The sequence below is a fragment of the Melanerpes formicivorus genome, unplaced genomic scaffold (genome assembly GCF_026170545.1).
Source record: "Melanerpes formicivorus ecotype bairdi unplaced genomic scaffold, bMelFor1.0.p_v2 SCAF_31, whole genome shotgun sequence".
Taxonomy (NCBI): Eukaryota; Metazoa; Chordata; class Aves; order Piciformes; family Picidae; genus Melanerpes; species Melanerpes formicivorus.
Genome location: NW_027142383.1, coordinates 2,654,958 through 2,668,848, shown reverse-complemented (window position 1 = coordinate 2,668,848; position 13,891 = coordinate 2,654,958). Strand labels below are relative to the sequence as shown.

The 13,891-nt window shown below is 41.2% G+C and overlaps 1 protein-coding gene across 4 annotated transcripts in view; it reads left to right on the top strand.

Moving 5' to 3' along the window:
• The window catches only part of NIPBL (NIPBL cohesin loading factor), a 302,820-nt gene that overhangs the window by 240,253 nt on the left and 48,676 nt on the right, over positions 1-13,891 (top strand). For all 4 annotated transcript variants that reach the window (XM_068155385.1, XM_068155384.1, XM_068155381.1 and 1 more), the window contains 8 exons: positions 376-607; positions 916-1,067; positions 2,905-2,985; positions 7,267-7,367; positions 9,623-9,761; positions 9,967-10,049; positions 11,262-11,394; positions 12,305-12,448. In XM_068155385.1, the coding sequence (XP_068011486.1) occupies positions 376-607; positions 916-1,067; positions 2,905-2,985; positions 7,267-7,367; positions 9,623-9,761; positions 9,967-10,049; positions 11,262-11,394; positions 12,305-12,448 (1,065 nt within the window). The remainder of the gene's footprint in view (positions 1-375; positions 608-915; positions 1,068-2,904; positions 2,986-7,266; positions 7,368-9,622; positions 9,762-9,966; positions 10,050-11,261; positions 11,395-12,304; positions 12,449-13,891) is intronic.

Genomic DNA, 13,891 nt, shown 5'->3' with positions numbered 1-13,891 from the left:
GTTCTAGCTTATAGCCATCCACTGCAACACTCCAATCATGAGAGTCATCCCACCATGTTTCTGTGATGGTGACCAAGTCATAGCTGTCCTCCTGAACAATGGCTTCCAGTGGCTTCTTAATGATACACAGAAAGCTTCTTTGTGTTTCACCAGAAAAATATAGTGAGATATTGAAGACTTGTAATTTAAGGTTACAAACCTGTTGCTAGTAAAACAAACATTATCAGATTTCTAAAACAAACTACTTTTGTATCATAAGGGAAATATGTATTATGTATGTATGTAAGTATATTAAAATAATGTTATCTTTTATGTGGTAAGGATAAAAACTTAACTTCTTGTTCACGCTTTCATGTTTTTTATCACCTGTTACAGAACAATGACACTGAAGATGAAGAGAGATTATGGAGAGATCTTATTATGGAGAGAGTAACGAAATCTGCTGATGCTTGTCTTACTGCTATCAATATTATGACATCACCAAATATGCCTAAAGCTGTATATATTGAGGATGTAATAGAAAGAGTTATTCAATACACAAAATTTCATTTGCAGAATACTCTCTATCCTCAATATGATCCTGTGTATAGAGTGGATCCTCATGGTGGTTAGTATGCTAAATGTTTTGCATTTAATGTTTTGTTGTCATATACATATCTTCTGATGCGAGTGTCCAATTTCAAGAACAATTTTTAAAATCTTGCATCCAGAGTTCAGAGCAATTATGAAAATACAACAGTTTTGCTTTCTAATTGATTCTACTAAATAGTTTTTCTGCTGTAAGCAATTGCATTTGCAAAGCTGTAATCAGCACAATATTTTGGGAACATTTTTCTGATGAAGATGATCATCTTTCTAATATTTGATATAAGTAAAACACTGAAAAAAAATCAGCAAAGATTTTTTTTTCCCTAGGTGGTGTTTTAAGTTCAAAAGCAAAACGTGCCAAGTGTTCCACCCACAAGCAAAGAGTTATAGTGATGTTGTATAACAGAGTTTGTGACATTGTCAGCAGTTTGTCAGAGTTGCTAGAGATACAGCTTCTTACTGATACAACTATTCTTCAGGTAAGTTTTATCAGAAGAATTTCTGTCTGAGAATGTTTTTTCTTTCCCCAGAGAGACTGTCAAGTGTGATTGTCTTAATGACATGAAGTATGAAATAAGTATAAACTTTTGAATGATTAACATAAGCGACTAGTTAGTTGTGTAGCATGTAATATCCCAGAGGACTGGAAGCTGGCCAATGTTGTGCCCATCCATAAGAAGGGCCGGTTGGATGAGCCAGGCAATTATAGGCCTGTCAGCCTGACCTCAGTGCCAGGCAAGATCATGGAACAGGTCATCCTGAGTGCAATCACACAGCACTGACAGGATGGCCAAGGGATCAGGCCCAGCCAGCATGGATTTAGGAAGGGCAGGTCCTGCCTGACCAACCTGATCTCCTTCTATGATCAGGTGACCCGCATGGTGGATGTGGAGAGAACTGTGGATGTGGTCTACCTGGACTTCAGCAAGGCCTTTGACACCGTCCCCCCTAGCAAACTGCTGGCCAAGCTGTCAGCCCATGTCTTGGACAGGAGCACACTGCGATGGGTTAGGAACTGGCTGGAGGGCCGAGCCCAGAGAGTGGTGGTGAATGGTGCCACATCCAGCTGGCGGCCAGTCAGTAGTGGAGTCCCTCAGGGATCAGTGCTGGGCCCTGTGCTCTTTAACATCTTTATTGGTGATCTGGATGAGGGCATTGAGTCCATCATCAGTAAGTTTGCGGACGACACCAAGCTGGGGGCAGGAGTTGATCTGCTGGAGGGTAGAGAGGCTTTGCAGAGGCACCTTGACAGGCTGGACAGATGGGCAGAATCCAACAGCATGAGATTTAACACATTCAAGTGCCGGGTTCTGCACATTGGCCTCAACAACCCCATGTGGTGCTACAGGCTAGGGTCAGAGTGGCTGGAGAGCGGCCAGGCAGAGAGGGACCTGGGGGTGATGGTTGATGGCAGGCTGAACATGAGCCTGCAGTGTGCCCAGGCAGCCAGGAGGGCCAATGGCATCCTGGCCTGCATCAGGAACAGTATGGCCAGTAGGAACAGGGAGGTCATTCTGCCCCTGTACTCTGCACTGGTTAGGCCACACCTCGAGTACTGTGTCCAGTTCTGGGCCCCTCAGTTTAGGAAGGATGTTGACTTGCTGGAGCATGTCCAGAGAAGGGCAACAAAGTTGGTGAGGGGCTTGGAGCACATGCCCTATGAGGAGAGACTGAAGGAGCTGGGGCTGCTTAGCCTGGAGAAGAGGAGACTCAGGGGTGACCTTATTGCTGTCTACAACTACCTGAAGGGGGATTGTAGACAGGCAGAGTTTGGTCTCTTCTCCCAGACAACCAGTACTAGAACAAAATAATAGAATAGAATGGAAAAGAATAGAATAAACCAGTTTGGAAGAGACCTTCAAGATCATTGTGTCCAACCTATCATCCAACACCACCTAATCAACTAACCCATGAAACCAAGCACCCTGTTAAGTCTCCTCCTGAACACCTCCAGCGATGGCGATTCCATCACCTCCTCGGGCAGCCCATTCCAATGGGCAATCACTCTCTCTGTGTAAAACTTCCTCCTGACCTCCAGCCTGAATCTCCCCTGGCTCATCCTGAGACTGGAGGTCTATTCTATTCTATTCTATTCTAATATGCAGGAGAAGAGCATTTAATGTTCAAATCATATGGCTTTTATTGTCCACTGGAAAGTGTTAACTGTATTCAAATATAATTTAATAACTTCATTTGCAAATAATACTACTTGTAGTTGAGTACCTTACCTGATGAATGCATAACCTACTTGTCAAAGGGTATAAATATCAGTTTGTTAGTCTAAATATACTTACAATAGCTTCTTTTCATTGATAGGTGTCATCTATGGGAATAACACCTTTCTTTGTAGAAAATGTCAGTGAACTACAGTTATGTGCCATCAAATTAGTGACTGCAGTAAGTAATTTTTAAGTTGCATTTTCATGTTCCTATACTTCTAAGAGTTATTACTGCACTTACATAAGTTGTATTTTTGTTGGCAGCAAATTGGAGTTTAGAACTACTTCTATTCTTGCATGTTTTTACAATTTGATATAATAATCTAGGAACAGTATTAAATTTACCTGAGCTGCTACTCCTATTGGCAGAGTACTCTATAGGAAGAGATAGCCTACTTAAGCCAAGGAATTTACTTACTTCGGGTTATATTGTTTAAAGTGTAATGAGAGGCTCACAATCAATTAAAAAAGATTTCAGAACCTTAGGGGAACTGCTAAAGGAATCAGGGGCTCAAGTTGTGTTCTCTGCTATCCCTCTAACATCAGCAATGGATGAGGGAAGATTGAGGAAGGGCCGACAGGTCAATTCATGGCTCAGGGGCTGGTGCCATCGACAGGGCTTTGGGTTCCACAATCATGGATTGGTTTTCAAGGCACCAGAGCTGAAAACAACTTATGGGACACACTTGTCCCAGAGGGGGAAAAGGATCCTGGGGCAGGAATTGGCAGGGCTCATTGATAGGGCTTTAAACTAGATTTGAAAGGGGAAGGGGTTAATAGTCTCCTGCTGGCCGGTGACAAACAGAGGGGCAGCTCACCAGCAGCAGAGAGAAGGAGAGCTGGTAAGGGCTCTCAACTTGCTGCCCTGAGGCAAGCCACGAATGATCCACCAGGACATTCTGTGGAAACCAAGGGGAATTGGCAAAAGAGGACAACAGGGCCAGCCCAGCTGAAGTGCTTCTATGTGAAGGTGCGCAGCTTGGGCAACAAAGAGGATGAGTTAAGGGCCACTGTGCTGCTGGGATGCCACGACATAGTGGCTCTTACTGAAACTTGGTGGCATGATTCCCATGACTGGAATGTAGGGATAGACGGGTATAAGCTCTTTAGGAAGGATAGGCAGGGAAGGAGAGGAGGAGGTGTTGCCCTCTATGTCAATAACCAGCTGGAATCCATGGAGCTCCACCTGGGGAGGGATGATGAGCTGGTTGAGAGTGTATGGGTTAAAATTAGAGGCAAGACAGGGGAAGGAGATATTACTGTGGGGGTCTCCTACAGGCCACCTGACCAGCAGAACCAAGCAGATGAGGCCCTCCACAGGCAAATAGAAGTGGCTTCCAGGTCACAAGCCCTGGTCCTCATGGGTGATTTCAACCACCCTGACATCTGCTGGAGGGGCAACACAGCAAGGCACCAGCAATCCAGGATGTTCCTGGACTGCATAGAAGACAACTTCCTCCTCCAAATGGTAGAGGAACCAACAAGAAAAGGTGCTATGCTGGACCTTGTTCTCACCAACAGGGAAGGGCTGGTAATCAATGTGAGGCTCAGAGATAGCCTTGGCTGCAGTGACCATGAAGCAGTTGAATTTAATATCCTCAGGGCAATCAGGAGGAAGTATTCTAAACATACGACCCTAGACCTTAGGCGTGCAGACTTTGATCACTTCAGGGATCTGCTAGCCAATGTGTCATGGGACAAAGCCCTGGAGGGAAGAGGGACCCAGGACAGCTGGTCAGTATTCAAGGACCACCTCCTCTGTGTCCAGGAGCTATGTATACCAACAAAGAGAAAAGCAGGTAAGAATGCTAGGAGGCCTGCCTGGATGAGCAAGGATCTACTGGACACACTATTACTTAAAAGGAAACCCTACAGGAAGTGGAGAGAAGGACAGGTAGAACAGGGGGTATATAAGGAAGCTGCCCGACCAGCAAGAGACCTGGTTAGGAAAGCCAAAGCAGAGTTTGAATTGAATCTAGCCAGGGAGGTTAAAGGGAACACTAAGAACTTCTACAGGTATATTAATGGGAAGAAGACGACTAGGGAAGGTGTGGGCCCCCTCAGAAAGGAAACTGGTGAAATGGTCACAAGTGATGAGGAAAAGGCTGAGGTACTTAATAACTTCTTTACCTCAGTCTTCACTGCAAGGGCCTCTAGCCACACTCCTGATGTTATGGAAGACAATGCCAGGGACGGGGAGGAAGAACTGCCCATTGTAAGTGAAGATCAGGTTCGTGATCACCTGAAGAACCTCAAAGTGTTCAAGTCCATGGGACCTGATGGGCTACACCCATGGGTACTGAGAGCATAGAATAAAATTTATTTAGAATAGAATAGAATAAACCAAACCAGGTTGGAAGAGACCTTCAGGAACGTCGCGTCAAACTCATCAGCCAATCCAACCCACCTAAACAACTAACCCATGGCACCAAGCACCCTGTCAAGTCTCCTCCTGAACACCTCCAATGATGGCGACTCCACCACCTCCCCAGGCAGCCGATTCCAATGGGCAATCACTCTTTCTTATACAACTTCTTCCTAACATCCAATCTGAACTGGCAGATGAGGTTGGTAAACCCCTCTCTATTATATTTCAAAAGTCATGGCAGTCTGGGGAAGTCCCCACAGACTGGAAAAGGGGAAACATTGCCCCCATTTTCAAAAAGGGTAAGAAGGAGGAACCAGGGAACTACAGGCCAGTCAGTCTTACCTCTGTGCCTGGAAAGATCATGGAGCAGATCCTCCTGGACACGCTACTGGCTCAGAAGAATGGTGAAGAGGTGATTTGGAATAGTCAGCATGGCTTTGCCAAGGGCAAATCCTGCCTGACCAACCTGGTGGCCTTCTATGAGCAGGTGACGAAATTAATAGATAAGGGGCAAGCAACTGATGTTTACCTGGACCTGAGCAAAGCCTTCGACACTGTCCCGCCCCACATCCTGGTCTCCAAACTGGTGACACATGGGTTTGATGGGTGGACCACTAGATGGATAAAGAACTGGCTTGATGGCCGCTCCCAAAGAGTGGCTGTCAATGGGTCCATCTCCCAGTGGAGGCCAGTGACAAGCGGAGTCCCTCAGGGATCAGTCCTGGGACCTGTCTTGTTCAACATCTTTGTGGGTGACATGGACAGTGGCATTGAGTGCACCCTCAGCAAGTTTGCTGATGACACCAAGCTGTGTGGTGCAGCAGACACGCTGGAGGGAAGGGAGGCCATCCAGAGGGACCTTGACAGGCTGGAGAGGTGGGCACAAGCCAGCCTCATGAGGTTCTTAACAATATGGTTTTCCTTAATTCCTTTGTTAATATTTGCATTTATGCAGTGGAATATGCTGTAGAACTAGTAGGATGTTTCTACATAATAAAAGATGCTTTACCTCAGAACAGGAGGCTATCAGAAAAGTTCATGAGGCAGCTAAAATATTATTTCTGAAAACTGCAGTGCAACACAGTTGTGCTTGTTCAAGTGGATGTATTCCAACTTTGTAAAGATCATACACTCCAATATTTATTAAAGTAATTCTGCCTAAACAAAAGGAGAGGAAAACTCTTCCATTTATGTATTTCACATCAAGCAAGCTTATGGTATGAAGTAAAACTGGTTTCTGAAATGTGCTCTAGAGCCACACCTTGAGTACTGTGTCCAGTTCTGGGCCCCTCAGTTTAAGAAGGACATTAAGATACTTGAACGTGTCCAGAGAAGGGCAGCAAGGCTGGTGAGAGGTCTTGAGTACAAGCCCTATGAGGAGAGGCTGAGGGAGTTGGGGTTGTTTAGCCTGGAGAAGAGGAAGTTCAGGGGAGACCTAATTGCTCTCTTCAACTACCTGAAAGGAGGTTGTAGACAGGTGGGGGATGGTCTCTTCTCCCAGGCAACCAGCAACAGAACAAGAGGACAGTCTCAAGCTGTGCCAGGGGAAGTTTAAGCTCAAGGTGAGGAGAAAGTTCTTCACAGAAAGAGTAATTAGCCATTGGAATGTGCTGCCAGAGAGGTGGTAGAGTCACCAACCCTGGAGGTGTTCAAGAAAGGATTGGATGTGGCACTTGGAGCCATGGTTTAGTTAGTCATGAGGTGTTAGGTATTAGGTAATAGGTTGGACTTGATGATCTCTGAGGTCTTTTCCAACCTGGTTGATTCTATGATTCTATGATTCTTAGAGTTTTGCTCTACGCTGGAATCTGAAAGCTTAGCATGGCACTGTGGCTTTCTTATACAGTACCATTGGCAGAAATTTTTTAAACATGCAATATTTTTAAAAGCTATTACAGATTTATATATTTTATAAAGAAATATTTGCTTTGAAAAAATAATGCAATGTATTAAAAACAAGGTATGCACTAAATATAATTTAAATGTCAAGTAAAGTGGATGTGCCTATATATAATTGTTAACAATCTCTTTAACAAGCAATATTTTGTGTAACAATAAATATTTTTTAACAATCCTGTAACTGTTAAATAGGTATTCTCCAGGTATGAAAAACATAGACAGTTAATACTAGAAGAAATTTTCACTTCCCTTGCGAGACTACCAACCAGCAAGAGGAGTTTGAGAAACTTCAGGTAATTTCTTACACTGATAAATTTACGGTTTCATAGATGTAGGATTTTAGGGTTCAGTATCAACTTGTTCTTTAAAAATCTACAACTCCACAACCTGCTTGCATTAAACCCTGTGGTGGGTTGAGAGAAGGCCTAGCTCTCGCTCCCCCACAAAAGAAAGAAACCACAGCTAGCCCAGTCGGAGAAGCAAAAGGATATGCTATATTTACAAGCAAAATGAAATGCAGGTTATATATATACACAATATATCGTATTTACAATATATATACAGAAATACACAGCAAAGAAAAATAATCAGAACAAACTCCCTCCTCCGGACAGAGGAGGGTTCCCCCTCTGTACCCCCTCTCTCACCCTACCTCCCTTTTTTCCCAAAAAGGGCTAGAGAGAGAGAAAAGGTAGTTATTAAGGAGGAAAATTCTTATTAGGCTTCAAAGCGCATGCAGGGATTAGTTTTGCTTATCTGGCATTCAAGGTCAAACTCCGGCTGCTCAGAAGCAGACAGGCTGGAAGGGGAGAACAGAGAGGAACTGACAAAAATTCCAACTGAACTAAGACTTAAAGTTGCATTCTACCAATCTACCAATGAAATTCATTTAGAATATCATGTTTTCATTTTGATACCAAAACATTCAGCCAGAGAGTGTTCCAGCACTGTCCCTTTCTTAAAGGCCCAGCCTCAAACCGTCACAAACCCTTACATCTTTTTTCTCTGCTTAGAGAGATTAACTGCATATTTATCTTGGCACAATACTATTGCTAAGCCAATCACAACCACAACAGCTAATAGATTTAGGCATATTGAGCAGACCAATGGAAGATTTAACTCCTCAAAATAACTTTCAGTTATAGGAACAGAAAATTCAATAAACTCATATGGGACATTGTTGTGGGTTGAAATTACCCCCCAACTAACTTGGAGAACTACCCCCCCAAGCTAAAATTGCCCGACCAGCTTAGTTTGGGATGGAAGCAAATGAATCTCTATCTACAAGCAAACTACAATCTAGAAATATGAAATGCAAATGCATATGTACAAAATATACAATATATGCACAATATATATATATATTTACAGTTCATAAACAACATAGAAACTCCTCAGACCCCTCTGGATGGAAACAGGGGACCCATTCACTTCCTCCCCCACTCCCTCCCTCCTTCCTGTTACCTCACACAATAGTCAAAACAGAGATACCTGGTAAGGCCATGGAAGAGAGAGAGATAAGTTGCAAGCAGAAGCGACAGAAAAAAAAAAAAAAAAGAACTGTTTATGCCTCTGCTCTCTATTCCCATTAGCAATCCAATTAATTATATAGATATTGTCATTATTTTCCTTTTGCATCCAATGGTAACTTCCAGTCTTTGCAGTCAGGATCTGGGCTAAAGTTCCCCCTTCAAATGGTAACAGACATATACAGTGGCGTTACTATATCCCCTATATCCCACAAAACGGAGGCAATAATTTCCAAACCTGCCTAACAAGCCTCTAAACTAGTTTCTTTGCCATAAACCAGCAAATACAGTCAAACATTGATGAAACAATCCAATTATAAAGCAACACACTTAAACAAGAATAGACCAAATGCCACAAAATCCAGAATAGCTTCATTTTGGCTTCCTTATTCTGATTATCAATTAATCAATCGAGCAAAGCCCCAGGTTGGGTGTCAATAATAAAATGTGTTAGGCTGAAATTACCCCCCAACTACTTGGAAATTACCCCTAGAGTAAATTTTTAAAAAAACAACCAACCAACCAACCAACACCTCAGAACTCAGAAGCAAAATGAATGCTATATTTACAAAAGGTAAACTAAAATCCAGAAGTATAAAATTCAATTTACATATATTTAGAACTCAACAATCAGAATTCCTCCCCTGGGCAGTCCAGGGGCACCATTAGGAGTCTCTTCCCCTCCCTCCCTTCTCTTCGTGGTACCTCACACACAGTAATCAAAACAAAGATTATCCCAGGAAGGCCACACAGAGAGAGAAAAGTTGCAAGCATAAGTGACAGAAGAAGAAAGAAAGAGCTATCTGTACAACCAAGTATAAGCTATTCAGCAAATGAATGGAATAATATATACCTATGAGTTGTTATTGTTCAGTCCAATGGTAATTTATTTACCTTTTTAACTCTAAGTCTATGGAAAATCCCACTAGATAAATATTTAGAACACAGATTTCTAACTTTGGTTTGTTTTGTCTTTTTTGTTTAGTTGTAGTGTTAATGCTGTCTTTTTTTATTAACAGATTAAACAGCAGTGAAACTGATGGAGAGCCTATGTATATTCAGATGGTAACAGCACTAGTTCTGCAACTGATTCAGTGTGTAGTGCATTTGCCATCAACAGAAAAAGACTCTAATTCTGAGGAGGAATCAAACAAAAAAGTAAGATTTTAATATTTTTTTTACTTTTTTTAAAAGAAAAACAATTTTGTGTGTGTGTGAGGAATGACTTTGTAAGTATAGTATTTTATATATGGTTATGTAGTAATTAAGTATTGCAATACTGTCTGCTATAATTATTTGATGAATTGTTGATTTGGAAATCATATTTCTGTGTACACTAACAGACAAATCTTGTTATTTTTAGGTGGATCAAGATGTGCTTATTACTAACTCATATGAAACAGCCATGAGAACAGCACAAAACTTCCTTTCTATTTTCCTTAAGAAGTAAGTACTGTTGCGTTCTTTAGTGTATTGATGAAGCCAACTCCAAATAAAATCTGTCACATGTTAAGACAAAACAAACACTTCACAATGCTAAATGCATACTAATAAAGTTACTTATAACAATATATTTTAAAGATCCCTGAAAGAGCTACTTGTGTTCTATTCTGTTGGAACAGAAACTCTGCATAGAGTTATTAATGCATTTAAGAATCTGTTTGATAGTTTATGTAGGATTCTTTTATCAGGGCTCTTCTACTCATATGAAGTATGGAAGAAAAAGCTGACAAAGACATAAACCCCCTAAGATTATTTTAATGTCAATATATTTAGGAATGTCAGTAGCTCAGCAGGGGAAAAAAACTTACCCAAATAACCAAAGGATTTGCAACAAAAAATCCTGAAGTTTTTTTCATATGTTAACTTTTTTACTGTTAAACCAAAAGATTATTTTTGAGCCATCTAGCAATCTTTCTGCATACTTCTGGTTTTTGATTGGGGTTTTTTTTTTTTTGCATTCTGATTTCAACCTTTGTGGAGTATATGACTTATCACTGTGAGATAAGTCAGACCAGATTTCAAACCTCCTAAATACCCAATCTATCTTATAGAATATTGATTCAATATTGAATAGCATTTTGAATATTATAGAATATTCATCTATTGTTAGCCTGGAGAAGGAAGATGAGGGGAGACCTCACTGCTCTCTACCACTCCCTGAAAGGAGGTTGGAGTGAGGTGGGGGCCAGCCTCTTCTCCCAGGTAACAAGTGATAGGACAAGAGAAAATGGCCTCAAATTGCACCAGGGGAGATTCAGATTGGATATTAGGAAAAATTTCTTCACAGAAGGCATTCTCAGACATTGGAACAGTCTGCCCAGGGAGGTGGTGGAGTCCCCATCCCTGGAGGCATTTAAAAGACACGTGGATGAGGTGCTAAGGGATGTGTTTTTGTGGTAGTGGCTTAGCAGTAGTGGTGGGATTGCAAACTCTAGATGAGCAGTTAGACTTGAATCTCAAAGGTCTCTTCCAACCTCAACAGTTCTATGGTTCTGTAAATGGATAAACCCATTTTTTCTGCTAATATTTTGGCTATTTTTTAGAATTGCATAAAACTGGTTTTGTGATTAAGCATAGGATTACTTCTGTTTTCATCAGAAGAAAAGCTTAAATGGCTCTTAAATTCTCTTACAAAATGCATTTTCTTTTAAACAGGTGTGGCAGTAAACAAGGGGAAGAAGATTACAGACCACTGTTTGAGAACTTCATTCAAGATCTTCTTTCCACAGTCAATAAACCAGAATGGCCAGCTGCAGAGTTGCTACTTAGCTTATTGGGAAGGCTATTGGTAAGGAATTCTTAACTATTATATTATGTGTTATTACAATGAAATGTTATTTCAGCTCGATCTATTACAATGTCATGGGTTGAGTTGAATATGCTGCTGTTACTCACACCATGCTGCAGTCATGCCAGCTTCAAAAAATGAAAGTGCTAACTGGAGCAAAGTATGATGTGGCTTGAAGTTCAGATTGCAACATGAGAGGCTTTCTGTTCCAATTGCTGCTTTTGGGTTCCAGGTCTTGGGTGTTGGCTCCTTTCTGCAGGCATGGAGGTGAGGCGGGTGGGAGTGGGGCAGTGCACTGGTTTTGTTTTTCTGGTTTATGCTGGGGTTTTTTTGCTGTATTTCGCTGTGCTGCTTCTGCAAATAGGCTAAGCTAAGGTAATCATGCATTGTATTATTAGATTAATTATATTATTACCTAAGGTAATTACACATTGTGATTAATACTGTAATTAATACTGTAATTAATGTAGTACTGTAATGAATGTAATTAATACTGTAATTTGAGCTGTTTCTTGGAAAAATATTTTACAGTCACTTGCCTGATAAAATGTAGCTTGCCTTATACTTGTGGGAATAATGAGGAAGTTGGATTATGGTGTTTATCTATTCTATTGCAAAGGATATCTGCTGATCTGATGCCTAGTTTATTTTATAAAAACACAAATTTAAAAAAATATGTAAACATTAAGAAAAAGCTCTTAACAGACATATTTGGAAAGAGAGAGAGATAATAAAGGAAACAAACATTAACGTAAAGTAAGGAGCATATATTTGATATAATAGTAAATTACATAATTTTATGCAGCATGGAAATTAGGTGGAATTTTTAATAAGGTCAAGCAATATCTCGTGAGAAGAATTTAAGTTGCGCAAATAATTTTTTTATAACAGTTTATTCTACTTTTCTTAGGTTCACCAGTTCAGTAACAAATCTACAGAAATGGCATTAAGAGTTGCATCACTTGACTATCTTGGAACTGTAGCTGCAAGACTCAGGAAAGACGCAGTCACTAGCAAAATGGATCAAGGATCTATAGCCAGAATCCTCAAACAGGTATGTGAGACATCTTGTACCAGCTGGATTGAGATGTATCAAATTTAAAAATTTGAACATTTTAAAGATATGTGAAAAACCAACATTGTGAAGAATTTTTTGTTGTCATTTAGATTTCCAAATCAGATATACTCTAGTTATAAGTATTACATTTGTTAATTCATATCTTTCTCACACATTCTCCCTAGTGATTATATTAAGTTGTTAATTACAATGATAAAACCAGTTTTCTTGTGACAGTATGGAGTGGCAGCTGTATTTTATCCTAAGAGGCCTTAAAAATATATATGTGTGCATATACATGCGCATTTATATTGCAAAGTGGTAATTGAGCTTATGGCACTCATACACAGACTTTAGATAGCTAAACTGTTAGGCCTGTAAGGCTAGTTTATGTGATGTAGCTGGTATGAGTTGGAGGTGCTTGGGTTTGTGAGTTTTTGGGTTGGTGTGTTTTCATGTTTGGGGATTTTTACTGAACTTGCATATATCTTATGGATGTATATTTGCATTTCTTCTAATGCTGCTTATCAAAACGCTCCAAATCTACAAAGATGGCATCAATTAACAAAGCAATGTATACTATTGGGCTCTCTAGAGTACATAGTATGATGAGAAAATCTCAGTTCTTATACATTTCTGATCTAGCATTATACATTTAGAATAGAATAGCATAGAATAGAATAGACCAGACCAGGTTGGAAGAGACCTTCAAGATCATCATGTCCAACCATCATCCAACACCACCCAATCAACTAAACCATGCAACCAAGCACCCTATCAAATCTTCTCCTGAACACCTCCAGTGATGGTGACTCCACCACCTCCTCAGGCAGCCCATTCCAATGGGCAATCACTCTCTCTGTGTAGAACTTCCTCCTAACCTCCAGCCTAAACCTCCCCTGGCGCAGCCTGAGACTGTGTCCTCTTGTTCTGGTGCTGGTTGCCTGGGAGAAGAGACCAACCTCTGCCTGTCTAAAACCTCCCTTAAGGTAGACAGCAATAAGGTCACCCCTGAGTCTCCTGTTCTCCAGGCTAAGCAACCCCAGCTCCCTCAGTCTCTCCTCATAGGGCTTGTGTTCCAAGCCCCTCACCAACTTTGTTGCCCTTCTCTGGACATGCTCCAGCAAGTCAACCTCCTTCCTAAACTGAGGGGCCCAGAACTGGACACAGTACTCGAGGTGTGGCCTAACCAGTGCAGTGTACAGGGGCAGAATGACCTCCCTGTTCCTGCTGGCCATACTGTTCCTGATGCAGGCCAGGATGCCATTGGCCCTCTTGGCTGCCTGGGCACACTGCAGGCTCATGTTCAGCCTACCGTCGACCATCTTTCTGTCCTACTAATTGTTTTCAGCATGATTAGACCTAAAGTTGAATAGTCATACCAAGTTTATTTCCCTTTCAGTTACCTGAAAAGACCGCAGATAAATTATACGTATTTTA